The 16,167-nt window shown below is 40.9% G+C and overlaps 1 protein-coding gene across 10 annotated transcripts in view; it reads left to right on the forward strand.

The window, feature by feature from the left end:
- Positions 1 to 16,167, forward strand: part of SLC18B1 (solute carrier family 18 member B1) — a 44,738-nt gene that overhangs the window by 5,762 nt on the left and 22,809 nt on the right. For 3 of the 10 annotated variants that reach the window (XR_004184405.1, XM_003898165.4, XM_031667429.1), the window contains exons 1-6: positions 475 to 716; positions 2,229 to 2,368; positions 9,119 to 9,214; positions 9,551 to 9,624; positions 11,481 to 11,628; positions 14,983 to 15,139. Coding sequence is in view for 9 of the 10 variants with exons in the window: in XM_003898165.4 (XP_003898214.1) it covers positions 674 to 716; positions 2,229 to 2,368; positions 9,119 to 9,214; positions 9,551 to 9,624; positions 11,481 to 11,628; positions 14,983 to 15,139 (658 nt within the window). In the remaining variant the exon portion in view is untranslated. The other 7 variants (XM_031667430.1, XM_009206063.4, XM_031667427.1 and 4 more) reach the window with 7 other exon arrangements.

Genomic DNA, 16,167 nt, shown 5'->3' on the forward strand with positions numbered 1-16,167 from the left:
GTCGCACTCCTAGCCACTTCACCATGCTTCGTTAGTATTCTTGCAAATATTTTTCGACTACAGGTGCTTCATATTGGTGAATTCATTTCCAGTTCAATAGTGTCTGGCTTCAATAATTACGAACACTACCGCATTTACCCACTGTGAAAAATAATTCACTCTTTCAAAGGTCCTGTATAAACCTAATTTTCTAATTCACTTTTGTGTCTTTCAGTTGACGTACTCCCTACCTTCTCTGTTTCTACATAAGCTTCTTTCTTTCGTTTCGTAGGAATAAATTGAACTTATTTTAAGATAGAAGGGGGTACAACTGTATGGAATATAGACTCATCTTTTTTCACTCTCTCTCTCTCACAGAATGAAAAAGGACACCATGATATAGCAGCTGAGGTGGTGGATTAAGATAATGGGGGGGGCAAAAAAAAAAAAAAAAAAAAAAAAAAGGAGCCTTGCTCCACCCCTGCCCCGCCCCCGGCCGCCTCCCGGGGACGCAGAGTCCTGGAAGGCTTTGCGGAGCTCCGGGCTGGGCGGATCGCTGCCCACAGGGAGTCGGGAATGCCAGGTTCCAGCTGAGCAGCGGTCGCCCGCCGGAGTGCCAGTGGCTCCTTGGAGGTCGAGTCCAAGGACGTGGCTTGAACCCGGGAGGTGGGGCGCAGGAGTCCACGCACCGGCGATGGACGCGCCGGGTGACCTGGAGGGCCCACGCGCACCAGGAGGTGACCATGAATTGCGTGGCCGGGAGCCCAGAGCCCAGCGGCGGCTTCGGGCCTGTCTCTTTAGCAACGACTGAATTGCTTTTAGCTTGATTCGTTTCCGAGAGATTGGAAAAGGCTGGGGCCTGATCGTGGGGTTCGGGCCAGCGTTTCTTTTCTCTCTGGGCGGGGCAAAGTTCCAGGACTGGATGTGTGTCACGGTATCTAATGACTTTCTAACCTATGCCTCTGCTTTTGAGTACTATGTGTTTAATGCATTCAAATAAGTATGCCATTAGGCAAATGTAAAACGTTACCTTTCAAGTACCCAGTGTTGTTGCCTTTGTTTTTAACTTTCATTTCTCTTTCTCATCTACTACAGTTTACAAAGATTCATTAGACTTCCTCATATTGCACAGATTTTTTTTTCCCCCTTCTGGACTGCAATGGCAACTTCTGACAAATAGAGCAAAGCAAATATATTTTTCTTAAGTTTTTCCTAAAAACAGTTTAATTTATAAATGGCTGATGGATTTGCTTGGATATTTGGAACTCTGAGTAATTGATTTAGTGTTTTTAAATGACAATTTAGCCCTGGAAATAAGTGTTAAATTAGCTGATGCAAAAGACTAGTAATTAGGGTAAGAAAAGTATTGATTTGTGAATTTTGGGACTTGTCTATCCAGAAGCATACCATTGTAAATATTACTTCACCAGCTGAATGATTTCGCTTGTTTTCTCCTACTTACACTTCATTTGACTTCAATATTGCCTTAGAAATCTTTGTGGGTTTTTTGTTTGTTTGTTTGTTGATACAGAGTCTCCCTCTGTCGCCCAGGCTGGAGTGCCCTAGCGCGATCTCCGCCCACTGCAAGCTCGGCCTCCCGGTTCCCGCCATACTCCTGTCTCAGCTTCCCGAGTAGCTGGGAGTACAGGCGCCCGCCACCACGTGCCCGGCTAATTTTTTTGTATTTTTAGTACAGACGCGGTTTCACCGTGTTAGCCAGGATGGTCTCTATCTCCTGACCTCATGATCCGCCTGCCTCGGCCTCCCAAAGTGCTGGGATTACAGGCGTGAGCCACTGCGCCCGGCCAGAAATCTTAATAAGTTAACATTACATGCTTGAAACATTGAGTTCATGTAGCATATGATTCAAGTAACTTGAGAAAATAAGGACATTATGCTTCAGAGAGCATCACCCTTTGGAGATCACCCTGCCACCTCATCTTTCTTGAAGGGTTATTAAAGACCAGAGAAACAGACTTTAAAGTGAAGGCGAAACAGATCAGATAGCTTGATGATTTCTGCATTTAAATTCTAGTAAAGAATAGTATGTAAATGAAAGCAGTATGTTTTCAAAACTGCAGTAATGTACAGGATCGTGTTCCGTTTGATCAAATGTGCTATATTCAAAATAGCCCTAAGCTCAGCAAATGCTATCTTCAGAGTGCAACACATGTGCACAGAAATCACATTTGTGTACTTTGATCAGTAGTCTCAATTATATACCTAATTGCTGCATGTTTGCATTCAAGGTGATGATGCTGCAGGAAGTGCAGGAGAGACTCCCAGGTGGCTTTCGAGAGAACAGGTTTTTGTACTGATATCGGCAGCTTCGATGAACTTAGGTTCCATGATGTGCTATTCTATACTTGGACCCTTTTTCCCCAAGGAGGTAAGACATTTTTAAATCCTTAGTGTGGGGAAAAGAAAGAGAGATCAGACTGTCACTGTATCTATATAGAAAGAAGTAGACATAAGAGACTCCATTTTGTTCTGTATTTGAGATGCTGTTAATCTGTGACCCTACCCGCAACCTTGTCCTTGCAAGAGACATGTGCTGTGGTGACTTAAGGTTTACCGGATTTTGGGCTGTGCAGGGTGTGCTTTGTTAAACAAGTGCCTGAAGGCAGTATGCTTGTGAAAAGTCATCACCATTCTCTTAATCTCAACTACCCAGGGACACGTACACTGCCAAAAGTCGCAGGGACCTCTGCCTAGGAAAGCTAGGTATTGTCCAAGGTTTCTCCCCATGTGATAGTCTGAAATATGGCCTCGTGGGAAGGAAAAGACCTGATTGTCCCCCAGCCTGACACCCGTGAAGGGTCTGTGCTGAGGAGGACTAGTATAAGGGGAAAGAAGGTCTCCTGGCAGTTGAGATAGAGAAAAGCATCTGTCTCCTGCCTGTCCCTGGGCAATGGAACATCGGTGTAAAACCCGATTGTTCTGTTTACTGAGAAAGGAGAAAACCGCCTTAGGGCTGAAGGTGGGACGTGCTAGCGGCAATGCTGCTCTTTATGCACTAAAAAGGTTTATGGAGATGTTTGCATATGCATATCAAGGCACATCACTTTTCCTTAAACTTATTCATGTCACAGAGATCTTTATTCATATGTCTTACTGCTGACCTTCTCCCTATGATGATCCTATTATCCTGCCACTTCCCTTTTTCTAAGATGGTAAAGATAATTATCTATAAATACTGAGGGAACTCAGAGACCGGTGCCGGCGTGGGTCCTCTGTATGCTGAGCGCCGGTCCCCTGGGCCCACTTCTTCTTTCTCTATACTTTGTGTCTCATTTCTTTTCTCAAGTCTCTCGTTCCACCTAATGAGAAACGCCCTCAGGTGTGGAGGGGCAGGCCACCCCTTCACTTAGGAGCTCTGTTTTTCTTTTTTTCTTTTTTTTTAAGCCGTTTGAATTATTTTATTTTATAGTATATAAAATGTAAAAATCTACATATAGGACAGATGGTGTATAGAACTCCAGCCAACAGAATACTTCTTATAGAATGCTTGATACCAGGGAAAAAAAATCCAGTCAGAAAGAACATCTTCTTGGGAGGTAATTCACCTAAAAGTAGTTGATCTTCTGAGAATTACTTTGCTTACCCTGTAGTCTGATTAATCTTTATTTGGTTTCTGCAACTGAAAAGAAAGGAGTGCACTGAATAACTGAGATTCAAATATCACTGCAATAGGTCTGTGTTAAGACAGTAACTATTTTCTTGAGGTTTTATCCACATTTTAGAATTAGGACGTTTTGATTCCTGTCCCCGCTTCCTTTTTTTTTTTTTCTTTTGAGACAGTTTCGCTCTTGTTGCCCAGGCTGGAGTGCAATGTTGCGATCTCAGCTCACTGCAACCTCTGCCTCCCTGGTTCAAGTGATTCTTCTGCCTCAGCCTCCCGAGTGGTTGGAATTACCGGCGCCTACCACCACGTCTGGGTAATTTTTGTAGTTTTAGTAGAGGTGGGGTTTCGCCATGTTGGGCAGGCTGGCCTCGATCTCCTGACCTCAGGTGATCTGCTCACCTTGGCCTCCCAAAGTGCTGGGGTAACAGGTGTGAGCCACCATGCCCAGCCCCTGCCCCACTCCATATTCCCTCTTTTAACTTGAATTTCTTACGGACTCTAGCAGCAATGTTTATGCAAGGGAGGAATTCTGATTAATAGGGCTTGTTCCTTCTAGGCATAGCCTTTTATATGGCGTTAGGATTTATTGACACAGATTCAAAGATTATAATCCCTAGAAAGTCCAACTGGATTCTAGATGTCAATAGGATATAGTATGAAATGAATATGACTGGCTTGGAGTGTAGACAACATATCCATGTGTTTTATTTTGTTCTTTTTGCCAGATCCTTGGTTCATAGTGCAGTGGCGGCTTCATAGTCCTCCAGCTGCCTTTAAAACATGTAGTCCTTCGTTCTGTGTGATACAAAAGAAGATAAAGTGGCTTCTCTGCTAAAGGAACAATATTGCCATGTACCCATACAGTGCTCTCTGGCTTTTAGTACACATTACCCCTCATTTATCCATTTGATCCCTGCAACAACTGCATACAGAATGTTGAGAATCTCAGCATGTTGCAAATGAAGAAACAGTCTCAGAAGCTGTGACTTGCCCAATTCAATTCTATTAAGTAGAGGTTTAATGAGTTCCTTCTCTAGAGCAGGCAAAGCATGGGATGTGTTAGGGTAAAATAAAAAAACAGGGAAATGGTTCTCTCTTGTCCACCCATTGGGAGTGAAAAAATATGGGGGAAAGAAAAGGTTCCAATGATTTGGATATCCCTTAAGAAAAGGATTTCCAGAATGTTATAAGACTGTTTTTTTTTTTTTTTTTTTTTTCTGTTTTTACATTATCATTTTCTTCTGGCTTCCCTCTATCCATACTAATGTTATAAGACCCTCGAAAGAAGAATGGTTAATTGTGTCATACATGGAGTGGGGATAGGAGAAGAAAGGGCGGTACTGAAAGGAACTCTCAGGATAAATTTAAGATGGGCCTTTTTTTTTTTTTTTTTTTTCTCTTCCAGGCTCAAGAGATCCTTTTGCCTCAGCCCCCTGAAGAGCTGGGGCACAGGCAGTGCCACCACGCCTAGCTATTTTTTTTCAATTTTTAGTAGAGTTGGGATTTCACCATGTTGCCCAGGCTGACCTTGAACTCCTGAGCTCAAGCGATCTGCCCACCACGGCCTCTCAAAATGCTGGGATTACAGGTGTGAGCCACTGCACCTGGTCTAAGGTGGGTCCTAAGAAATGTTAATTCTTATAGTGAACAGAGATGGAGGTGTTCTAGGTATAGTCACAGGAATTGCAGAGTGAATGGCATGTTCCTGGGGAACAGCAGACAGCTTCTTGATGTGGCTTGAGCCTGGGGTGAAGTGAGGTCTAATAGGAGACAGTGGATCTGAGGAGGCAGGCCGGAGATAGAAAGAAGGGCACTTGTCAAGGACTTAGTCAGTGGGCAGTCATCAGAGGTGTTTGAGCAAGACAAAGCAGTCTGGCCAGACTTGGGATTTGTAAATAATAATAATAATGCTAGGCACAGTGGCTCCCACCTGTAATCCCAGCACTTTGGGAGGCCGACGGGAGGATCACCTGAGGTCAGGAGTTCGAGACCAGCCTGGCCAACATGATGAAACCCTGTCTGTACTAAAAATACAAAAATTAGCCAGGCGTGGTGGCACGTGCCTGTAGTTCCAGCTACTCAGGAGACTGAGGCAGGAGAATCGCTTGAACCCAAGAGGCCGAGGTTGCAGTGAGCCAAGATCGCGCCACTGCACTCCAGCCTGGTGACAGAGTGTGGCTCTGTCTCAAAAAAAATTTTTTTTTAAATAATAAGAGCGTGTGGAATTGAGATGGAGAAGAATTGGAGTAAGTGAATCAACCAGTGGGAAGGGCATTTCCTAGCTCAGCTGGAACTCAGTGAGTGCAACTAACGTTAGTTTCCTCTAAGTGAATAGGGACAAAGGAAAACCAGGCTATGGGTGTGTGCTTTTTAAGCTTTTGACTGAGTGTTTTGCTTATAGAAAATGTTGACTAAAGAAAAAAGTCAAGCTTTTAAAGAATTAAAGTTCATTTTATTCAGGAGTCTTACTGAGGACTACAGGCTGAGTATTTCAGTTCCCACTTCATATACAGGTGGTGGAGATTCAGTACGCGCAAGGTCACATCATAGTTTAGGTGTAAGAGTATATCTGGTTATAGATTACGAATGTACCTTTGGTAATAGTTTATAAAAGCATAATCACAACCCTGTTAGATGTTATCTTATGTGTATGAAAAGGCAAGGCTGGGGCATTTATCATTTATTTTTATTTTTATTTATTTTTTTTTTTTGAGGCGGAGTCTCGCTCTGTCGCCCGGGCTGGAGTGCAGTGGCCGGATCTCAGCTCACTGCAAGCTCCGCCTCCCAGGTTCACGCCATTCTCCTGCCTCAGCCTCCCGAGTAGCTGAGACTACAGGCGCCCGCCACCTCGCCCGGCTAGTTTTTTGTATTTTTAAAGTAGAGACGGGGTTTCACCGTGTTAGCCAGGATGGTCTCGATCTCCTGAACTCGTGATCCGCCCGTCTCGGCCTCCCAAAGTGCTGGGATTACAGGCTTGAGCCACCGCGCCCGGCCTGGCATTTATCATTTAAGGAATGTAAAAGCTCAGGCAAGAGATGTGGGGGGCCATGTGCTCTATCCTGCTCTGTCTTCAACTCATTTGACCTCCCAAGAGCTGCATGTTGTCACAGAGTCAGGGGTTTTGTGACATTGTGCTGGCAAGCAGAAGTGAGCAAAATGTGACTTCTTATATTTGCTACTTTGTCTCGCCTCGCAGAGGGAAGGCAGAAAGAAAGGAGACAGAGGCAGGAGAGAGAACATTCTAATTTTAAAAGGTGTAAATATGAAGAGCAGGCTTTGACTTTTCATTTCTGATTAAAATCTTACGGTCAACAAATGCATTGGTGAAGCCTCACCCTTCCTCCTGCATGTTCTGCCATCTTTCTTATTAGCTAAACTAACTGGGCAAAGGAAAAACAGTGCCTTTCTTAAATTCTGGTGTGGGATTCCTACTTCTGTTCATCATTTTTCTTGCCACCCTGATCCTCGGTCAGAGAACCAGAAATTGCTTATTTATTATTTATTTATTTATTGAGACAGCCTCGCTCCGTCATGCCCAGGCTAGAGTGCAGTGGCATGATCTCGGCTCACTGCAACCTCCGCCTCCTGGGTTCAAGTGATTCTCCCACCTCAGTCTCCCAAGTAGCTGGGATTACAGGTGCATGTCACCACACCCAGCTAGTTGTTTTGTATTTTTTAGTAGAGATGGGGTTTCATCATATTGGCCAGGCTGGTCTTGAACTCCTGACTTCAGGTGATCAGCCTGCCTTGGCCTCCTAAAGTGCTGGAATTACAGGCATGAGCCCCTGTGCCCGGCCTAGAAATATGCTTTTAACAGCTGTTTTTGCTTTCCTAATGTGAAGCAGGATCCGTGTTCACAACATTTTCTTTTTGAGGATGCCGTGACCCATGTGTAGTAGAAATGTAGCACCTCATGTGTCAGCAGTCGATGTACAGCAGTAACCATTTGTTAACAGTGCACATTAAAGGTATTTTAATGAACTCTCTCGTATCCACACCGTTATTTACTGTGGTTATTAGTACATGGAAAGGGAATGGCTAGTTATGAAGCCCAAGAATTAGGGGCTTAAATCTTTCCCAAGCCATTACTGTGGAGCTGTGGGCCCATCCTCTCTGCCTTCACGCACCACCAAGTGCTTAGGGACATTTCTGAGGACTTTTCCTAGAGTAAGAGGGAGGCCCTTCCTAAAATTTAGCTTAGAACAACAGAGTTCACTTCTCTGGCTTCCTGTGGTATGACGCTATGAGAAATGTATGGTTTATTTAAAGAGGCACAGTCTGACATGGAAAAAAACATCCTAGAAAAAGACAAAGATTGAATGATGATAGTATCTTTACATGGGAAGGGATGGAGAAAATTTTTATCGTAAATTGTACTTAGAGAGAAAAGGTAAAGAAAGGCAATCATGGTTGTAGAGAATGGATGTTGAAGAGTGCAAAAGTGTGTGTGCACGTGTGCATTTCTGTATTAATTATGAAGTTATTTGCAAAAATCCAAAGCTCTGCCTAAAGGATGGATCTAAACTGGACTCTTCTGACCATAAATATTCACTGCTGGTACTATGCCTTATATATACAAGATGGTCAATATATGACAGTTCAGGCTTTCCCTTTGTAGTATGCTAAGTGGCCAGTCCTATCTTAAAGAAATTAAACTCGTATTTTGATTCCTTAAATTTCTATAGCTAGAATCTGATTTAAGGATCTGCCGTAGTTCCAGGACTTGACAAAGTTTTTTAAACTTTCTATTTTTATATGTGAATGTAGTTGTGTATCACAGTGGTAGCATTTGAAGTTCAAAAGAAGTAGATTTAGGATAAATATTACCTGTAGCAAATCTTAGGAGCTCACTGATAGAATAGGCTATAAACATTAGTAACTGTAATTGATGGATGATAAACTACCTTGGCTGTTTCAGGAGAACGTAGAATGTCAGGGGAGCATCTCTCACCTGTGTTGTTGATGACAGGAAGGAAAACTGTCTTCTCCAAACTGTCAGGTAATTGGTATTACTGTCAGAAACAGAGACCTAGACTGATTGGGCCTTGGTCTGACCCATGTGCCAACTCATGGAACTTCCTATTCTTGAGTTTGAAGACTGGCCAGGGTTTTTTGTTTGTTTCCTATAATTAAATGTGATACCCAAAAGGAAGTGTGTCTAAATCAGCTGTTTCCTCGGTCCTGTGACTATGCAATAGAGCCCAAATTTCCTTAACCAAGGCATTTTTTGTGTTTGTTTATATACTCTAATTCTGACTTTTGCCAGCTAAAGCTAACAATTCTTTATAGGCATGGTGAGTGAATTATTTTCATGTAAGAGACTATGGTTTACTATCTAAACTATTACTAGTTTCCCTTTCTTCCCCACCCCATTTATTTTAAAAGAATAATCTTTTTGAAACTGATATGCAGATAAAGTTCACAAGATGATGATGCTCTGATCTATTATTCCCATTTTTCCATATTGATGCTAATTTTTCTTTGAAACTTTGTTTCCATTTCTATTACTTAAAGGCTGAAAAGAAGGGAACCAGCAATACGATTATTGGTATGATCTTTGGATGTTTTGCTTTGTTCGAGTTGCTGGCATGCTTGGTATTTGGAAACTATGTAAGTATCAAGTTCATATGCACATCTTAATTTTTAAAAATTATATGATGAATTATTTTAGTTTACTAGTCTAGAATTTGCATCGATACTGAAATAACCATGGTTATAATTTTATAAATTGTGCCACTGTTGACAGTTCCCTCCTCAGATTTGATTGATTTTTAACTCTTTCCATGTTTTTAAGCAATGAGTACTGTCACTATATTAAAGAATTATAATATATTAACTGTACATGTCTTCCCCCATCCTATATTTTCCAATACAGTGGATTTGTTTCTATCAGTATAGACTTTCAGAAGTCATAAATTTACCACTCTTCTTTGACATTTATTATAGCTTGTACATATTGGAGCAAAATTTATGTTTGTAGCAGGAATGTTTGTCTCAGGAGGAGTTACAATTCTCTTTGGGTAAGTCATTTTCTGATTATATTTGGGAGCTTGAACAGATTTCGTAATCTATTGTTAAAGGTTCTTTAAGTCAATGGTTCCATTATTGTCTGTCAAATGCATAGCATGTGACTAATGGCAGAAGTTGAGTAAGTAGAGAACAGGGATAAATGGCATTGATTTTAAGGAAACAGGCCTCTGGGGGATCTCCTTGATGCTTGCTACTGAACCTATTCATTAGGACTCCTGTGATTGTGAGTGACAGAAACTTAACTCACTTTTCCGAGTTACGGAAACATGCTAGCGTTAGTAAAAAAATGAATTGCTTTAATAAAGTGTCAACTCAAAAAATATCAGAATACAGATTTGAAACGATATCATGAGACATTTTTCCTCTTGTGATTTGAACAAGCTCTCCCCTTTAGGTGGCAAGGTGACCCCTAGCAGTTTCAGTAGAAAGTGCCAGTTGCCTAGTAGTTCCTATTAGAGTCACAGAATGAAGCCCCACTGACCTGACCTTTGCTGATGGCTGTAGCCAGGGGGAAAGAATGTTCTGCTTGACCAGGCCAGGTCACATGCTCAGTTCAGAGCATGGAATAGAATGGTTTCCCCCATTGCTACTTCCCGAAAAAGGAAAAATGAATGCCAGTGACAAAACAGATGTGAAAGTTCTTAAGCTTAGAGTTCTTAAACCAGCAGCATAATGCCAAATAATATGGAAGAGCTTATATAAGTACATGGGAACACAGAGGAATAACAGTACAGTAAGATTATAATGAAGTAAACTCAAGAAAACTGTTTTGTTTTGTTTTTTTTTTTTTGAGACGGAGTCTGGCTCTGTTGCCCAGGCTGGAGTGCGGTGGCCGGATCTCAGCTCACTGCAAGCCCCGCCTCCCGGGTTCACGCCATTCTCCTGCCTCAGCCTCCCGAGTAGCTGGGAGTACAGGCGCCCGCCACCTCGCCCGGCTAATTTTTTTTGTATTTTAGTAGAGACGGGGTTTCACCGTGTTAGCCAGGATGGTCTCGATCTCCTGAACTCGTGATCCGCCCGTCTCGGCCTCCCAAAGTGCTGGGATTACAAGCTTGAGCCACCGCGCCCGGCCAAGAAAACTGTTAAATGAAATGGGGTTAAAAAATTTTTGGAAGGGTCTTTTTTTTTCTTTCTTTATTCCTTTTTTTTTTTTTTTTTTTTGGTTTGAGCCCTACCATGGGAGAGATCTGAAACTGAGTTCTTTCTTCTATATGGGTCTTGTCAGAGTGATTCTACATGTTATTCTTCTTTTTCTTTTTTTTTTTTTTTTTTTTTGAGACGGTGTCTTGCCCTGTTTCCTAGGCTGGAGTGCAGTAGTGCGATCTCGGCTCACTGCAACCTCCGCCTCCCAGGTTCAAACGACTCTCCTGCCTCAACCTTCCAAGAAGCTGGGATTACAGGTGCTTGCCACCATGCCCAGTTAATTTTTGTATTTTTTAGTAGAGATGGGATTTCGCCATGTCGTCCAGGCTGGTCTCCAGCTCCTGACCTCGGGGCATATGCCTGCCTCGACCACCCAAAGTGCTGGAATTACAGGCGTAAGTCACCACACCGATTCTACATATCCTAGAAAGGTTTATTTGGTACTATCATCTGGGGGACCAGTTATATCGCAGAACAGGGCAACTAAGCTGTTGTTATGACTCAAATTGTTACCAAAAAAAGAAAAAGGGTAATTTTCTCCTACTGAAAAGACAGCAAAGCAACTCTTTTTTAAAAAATTATATTCTAAAGTGATTTATTCTAATAACTATGGGTGAGGTACTACTCTTTTTAGTGGGTACAGTTAAAAAGGAAAGAAATGAAAACTAGCTTGGCATTTGAGAATTGTCTTATTCCTTTTTAGTGTATTGGACCGAGTTCCAGATGGACCAGTATTTATTGCTATGTGTTTTCTAGTGAGAGTAATGGATGCAGTTAGCTTTGCTGCAGCAGTGACTGCATCTTCTTCTATCCTGGCAAAGGCTTTTCCAAATAACGTGGCTACGGTATTGGTATGTATTTTATAAGTATTTCCCACTTTCCTTTGAGCGTAGGCCAAAATATTTGCCCTTCCAAGTTAAAGCTGGGATCCATTCTTCTATACTTGCATTTCTGTACTCTCTGTATTATTGTTGCCTTTCACCCCGAGTTCCACTAGCAGCAAGCCTGTCAATAAATGTAACACTGGTGTTACTTAGGTGTTCTTCCTGGTTTTAGAATTCCCTGAATGGGCAGTTTGACAGGTAAATGTGGTCCAAATCAGTCATTCTTTTTACCACTTAAAAAAAAAATTTCCTTGGTAGTTTTTTTTGCTGTCTACCTGTAGCCTAGATTGTGGTTGAGCTGCCTGCAGCATTCCTCTGCCTTAGAAAAAGAGTTATCCCTAGTGGCAAAATAATCAATTCATACTGAAGTCCTTCCTCCGCTTTCCCCAGATTTATGCACGGGATCTTAGAAATCATCTCAAAGTCCTTAAGTGCTTCTGCACTGTCTATCTGAGGATGCTTTTGCATTTTGACGTAAAAATCCAAATCCTGGTGGCATCATATTGACATGTGTTTTTGTATACTGCTTAGATGCTTATAGAACTGGTATTAGTGACATATCAGATTCCCATCCCATCCATAGGCAGCTGCCTCTCTGACCCCCAAGAAGTCTTTTCTATTATAGCTCTCTCTCTCTGGGCCCATGCGCTTCTGAAAGACTCATATCAGAGTCTGTATGGCGCCCTTATAGCGTTTAATTGTTCTCTTAGACTTCAGAATCTTATCAGCTTAGTAACAAGGACTCCCTTATTTACTCATTTAATACTGTAGTTTGAAAATTTTTACTATCAGGTAAACGCTTTGCTGTGTAAATACTTATTCCCACTTTTTGTTAAGCATTTATGTATATAGCTGGATAGGTTTATGTTAGATTCTGTTGCCATTTGGCAGGTATACAATTTACATTTCCAGAAAATATATTTCTCTGGAAAGGGAGGAAAAAAAAAATATTTTTCTGAGAAGGGGCTGAGAAGAACACTAGTCTGTTGATATGCCCTATAAGATAAGGGTTTATGGCTAAGCAGGTTTGGAGAGTGCTGTCACCATGCCTCTAACTTAGAGATGCCTAGTTCCATTATCCAGACCAAATCCGTTCACTATTCGAATTCCTTGCCACTAACTATGGAACCGCTTTTTTCTATCTTTTCTTTCTTTCCTTCCTTCCTTCCTTCCTTCCTTCCTTCCTTCCTTCCTTCCTTCCTTCCTTCCTTCCTTCCTTCCTCCTCCCTCCTCCCTCCCTCCCTCTTTCTTTCTTTCTTTCTTTCTTTCTTTCTTTCTTTCTTTCTTTCTTTCTTTCTTTCTTTCTTTCTTTCTTTCTCTTTCTTTCTTTCTTTCTCTTTCTCTCTCTTTTCTTTCTTTCTTTCTTTCTTTTCTTTTTCTTTCTTTCTCTCTTTCTCTCTCTCTCTCTTTTTCTTTCTTTCTTTCTTTCTTTCTTTCTTTCTTTCTTTCTTTCTTTCTTTCTTTCTTTCTTTCTTTCTCTTTCTTTCTTTCTTCTTTCTTTCTTTCTTTCTTTCTTTCTTTCTTTTTCTTTCTTTTTCTGAGACAGGGTCTTGCTGAGTTGCCCAGGCTGGTCTTCAATTCCTGGGCTTAAGCAATCCTACCACTTTGGCCTTCCAAGGTGGCTGGGATTATGAGTGTGAGCCACCACGCCTGGCTGGAACTATTTTTTCAAACAGACAAGACTTGTTGATCTCTTAAAGAGCTGGTAGTCTGTGGAACACTCTGGAAAGCGCTACCTAATAAATTCCTACGATAATGATAATAGTCCATTGGATCTTCTGATCAGCAAGAGACACCAGTGTTGCTATACCAAGTTTCTGTATAAAATTGCAGCCAACAGCTAACACACTAACATGGTAATTGATCTGGATGGCCTTATTGTGATTAAGGAATTTCAATTTCTTTTTGAAGTATTGAAAGTTATGAATAGAATACTTTTGTGTACTCTGTAAGGTCTGAAGATATAAGGTTGCAAGCCACAGATCTCTGTTTAAGGTCCCTAAAAACTAGATTGATTTAAAATGTTGCAATATCTATAGTGGTAAACCCTTTTTTTCCATAGCATTGTTTTGTTTAACTTTAAACAAAATAATTTTATATTGTACAAAATTCAAAAGTTACAGAAGGGAACATAGAATATAGTAAATATATTCTACATATAACTGTTGCTTAGCCTTTGTATACACACCAGTTGTGCAGGTGCCCAGCCCTCCATCCCCTTAGGGAAGGCAACAGATATTGTAGGTTTCTTCCAGAGAAATTCCACATATATGTATGTACACACTGACACACACACACACACACACACTGAGAAAGAGAGAGAGAGCGCAAGCAAGAGAGCATGATTTCCCTCCCCCTTTTTTCTTTTTATTTTTTTACTTGGACAGGACTATTGCATTATCCCTCTTTTTTCTTTACACAAATGGTAGCATACCATATGTACCATTCAGCACCTCACTGGTTACACCAACAATGAAATCATCTTGGAGATCTTCCTGTACCTACATATAAGGAACTTTCTTACTCTTTACTTTTCTTACTGGCTGTATAGTATTTCACTGTGTGGATATAACCTGGTTTACTTACATCGTTGATCAATATTTAGATTATTTTCATCTTTTGCTATTGCAAAACTCTGCTATAGTGCATAAGCTTATATACATACCATGTCACATCTGCATGTCTTTACTTGTAAGTTAGTTTCTTACAAGTGGAATTCTGCGTCATGAGATATGTGCCTTAATTTGCCAAATTGCCAAATTGCCTACTGGTGTTCACTTGCTAGCATAGCGCATTCGATAGGAAATAGGTGAAAATTGGTATCTGGTGGTTTAAATTTGCTCATTTCATTTCTTTTAAAAAGTGAGGGTGAACTTCCAAAATATCTTTGTATTCCACTCTATGTGTCAACAGTTTATTTATAGCATTTGCCCATTTTTCTTTTCCTCATTGTAGCTCTCATGACGTATTTGGGGAATTAGTTCTTTGCCATTTTTTTCTCTGTTCTTCATTTATCTTTTGATTTTTTTTATGCATAGTTTCCATATTTTCACGTAATCAGATTTGTCAATCTTTTTTATCTTCTGGTGTTTTATGTCACAATTACAATACCTTCCCTATGATAACAATTTTTTAAATACTCCCATATTTTATTTTTCTAATAGTTTTATGATTTCAATATGTGCATTTAAATTTTGAGTCCATCTTGGGAGTGTGTGTATGTAAATTATGAAGAAGACAGAATTTCGTTTTTTTAGATAGTACCTTGTTAATTCTTCAAATGAAATATTTAAACTGATTTTTTCTTTTTCTCATTTTAAGGGAAGTCTTGAGACATTTTCTGGACTGGGGCTAATACTAGGTCCTCCTGTAGGTGGCTTTTTATATCAGTCCTTTGGCTATGAAGTGCCCTTTATTGTTCTGGGATGCATCGTTTTGCTGATGGTACCACTGAATATGTATATTTTACCCAATTATGGTAAGTCCACACTTATGACTCATTTTAAGAACCTTAAATATATGTTTATACCTTTGTAAGAGACCAGTTTACCAGATATTGTTTTATTTTATATAATCAAAAGTAGCTTTTAAAAATAACTGATTATTTTTTCAGTAATGCAGGCAATTAGTTTATATCAATTTCTGTAAATTAAAAATTCTTTCCAACCTTTAGAGCTAGCAAATATTTAACTTCTGATCATAAACCATTACCATATGCTGTGTCTATGAGAGATTTTCTTGGACTAAACTAAATATCAAAGCCAGAAGTTTCTGTGGGCCACACATAGCCCAGTGTTCCTAGAAGGCTATAAGCTAAGAGAATAATGCCCATCCTTCTTTCCCAGTGGTCCTTGCAGCTGTCTTCACAGAGTAGCTCAGATACAAGGATGTAGATTCAGGTGTTCTCTTTTAATAGTGTTTTTAAAAAATTATAAACTGGGCCGGACACAGTGGCTCATGCCTGTAATCACAGCGCTTTGGGATGCCAAGGCTGGTAGATCACTTGAGGCCAGAAGAGGAGTTCGAGACCAGCCTGGCCAACATGGTGAAACCCTGTGTCTACTACAAGTACAAAAATTAGCTGGGCGTGGTGGTGCACACCTGTAGTCCAAGCTACTTGGGAGGCTAAGGCATGAGAATCGCTTGAACCCAGGAGGTGGAGGTTGCAGTGAGCCAAGATTGTGCCATTGCATTCCAGCCTGGGTGACAGAGCAAGACTGTGTCTGCCCCCCCGAAAAAATTATAAACTGGTATTTAAAAAAAATCTCTAGGATTGATAATATTAAGGCTGTAAATGTAGATTTAAGTATTCCCAATTAATACTACTTTTAAAGATTGTTATTATTTGGTCAGGTACAGTGGCTCATGCCTGTAATCCCAGCACTTTGGGAGGCTGAGGCGGGTAGATCACCTGAGGTCAGGAGTTCGAGACCTGCCTGGCCAACCTGGTGAAACCCCGTCTCTACTAAAAATACAAAAATTAGCCAGGCATGGTGGTGCATGCCT

Source organism: Papio anubis, chromosome 6 (assembly GCF_008728515.1).
Source record: "Papio anubis isolate 15944 chromosome 6, Panubis1.0, whole genome shotgun sequence".
NCBI lineage: Eukaryota > Metazoa > Chordata > Mammalia > Primates > Cercopithecidae > Papio > Papio anubis.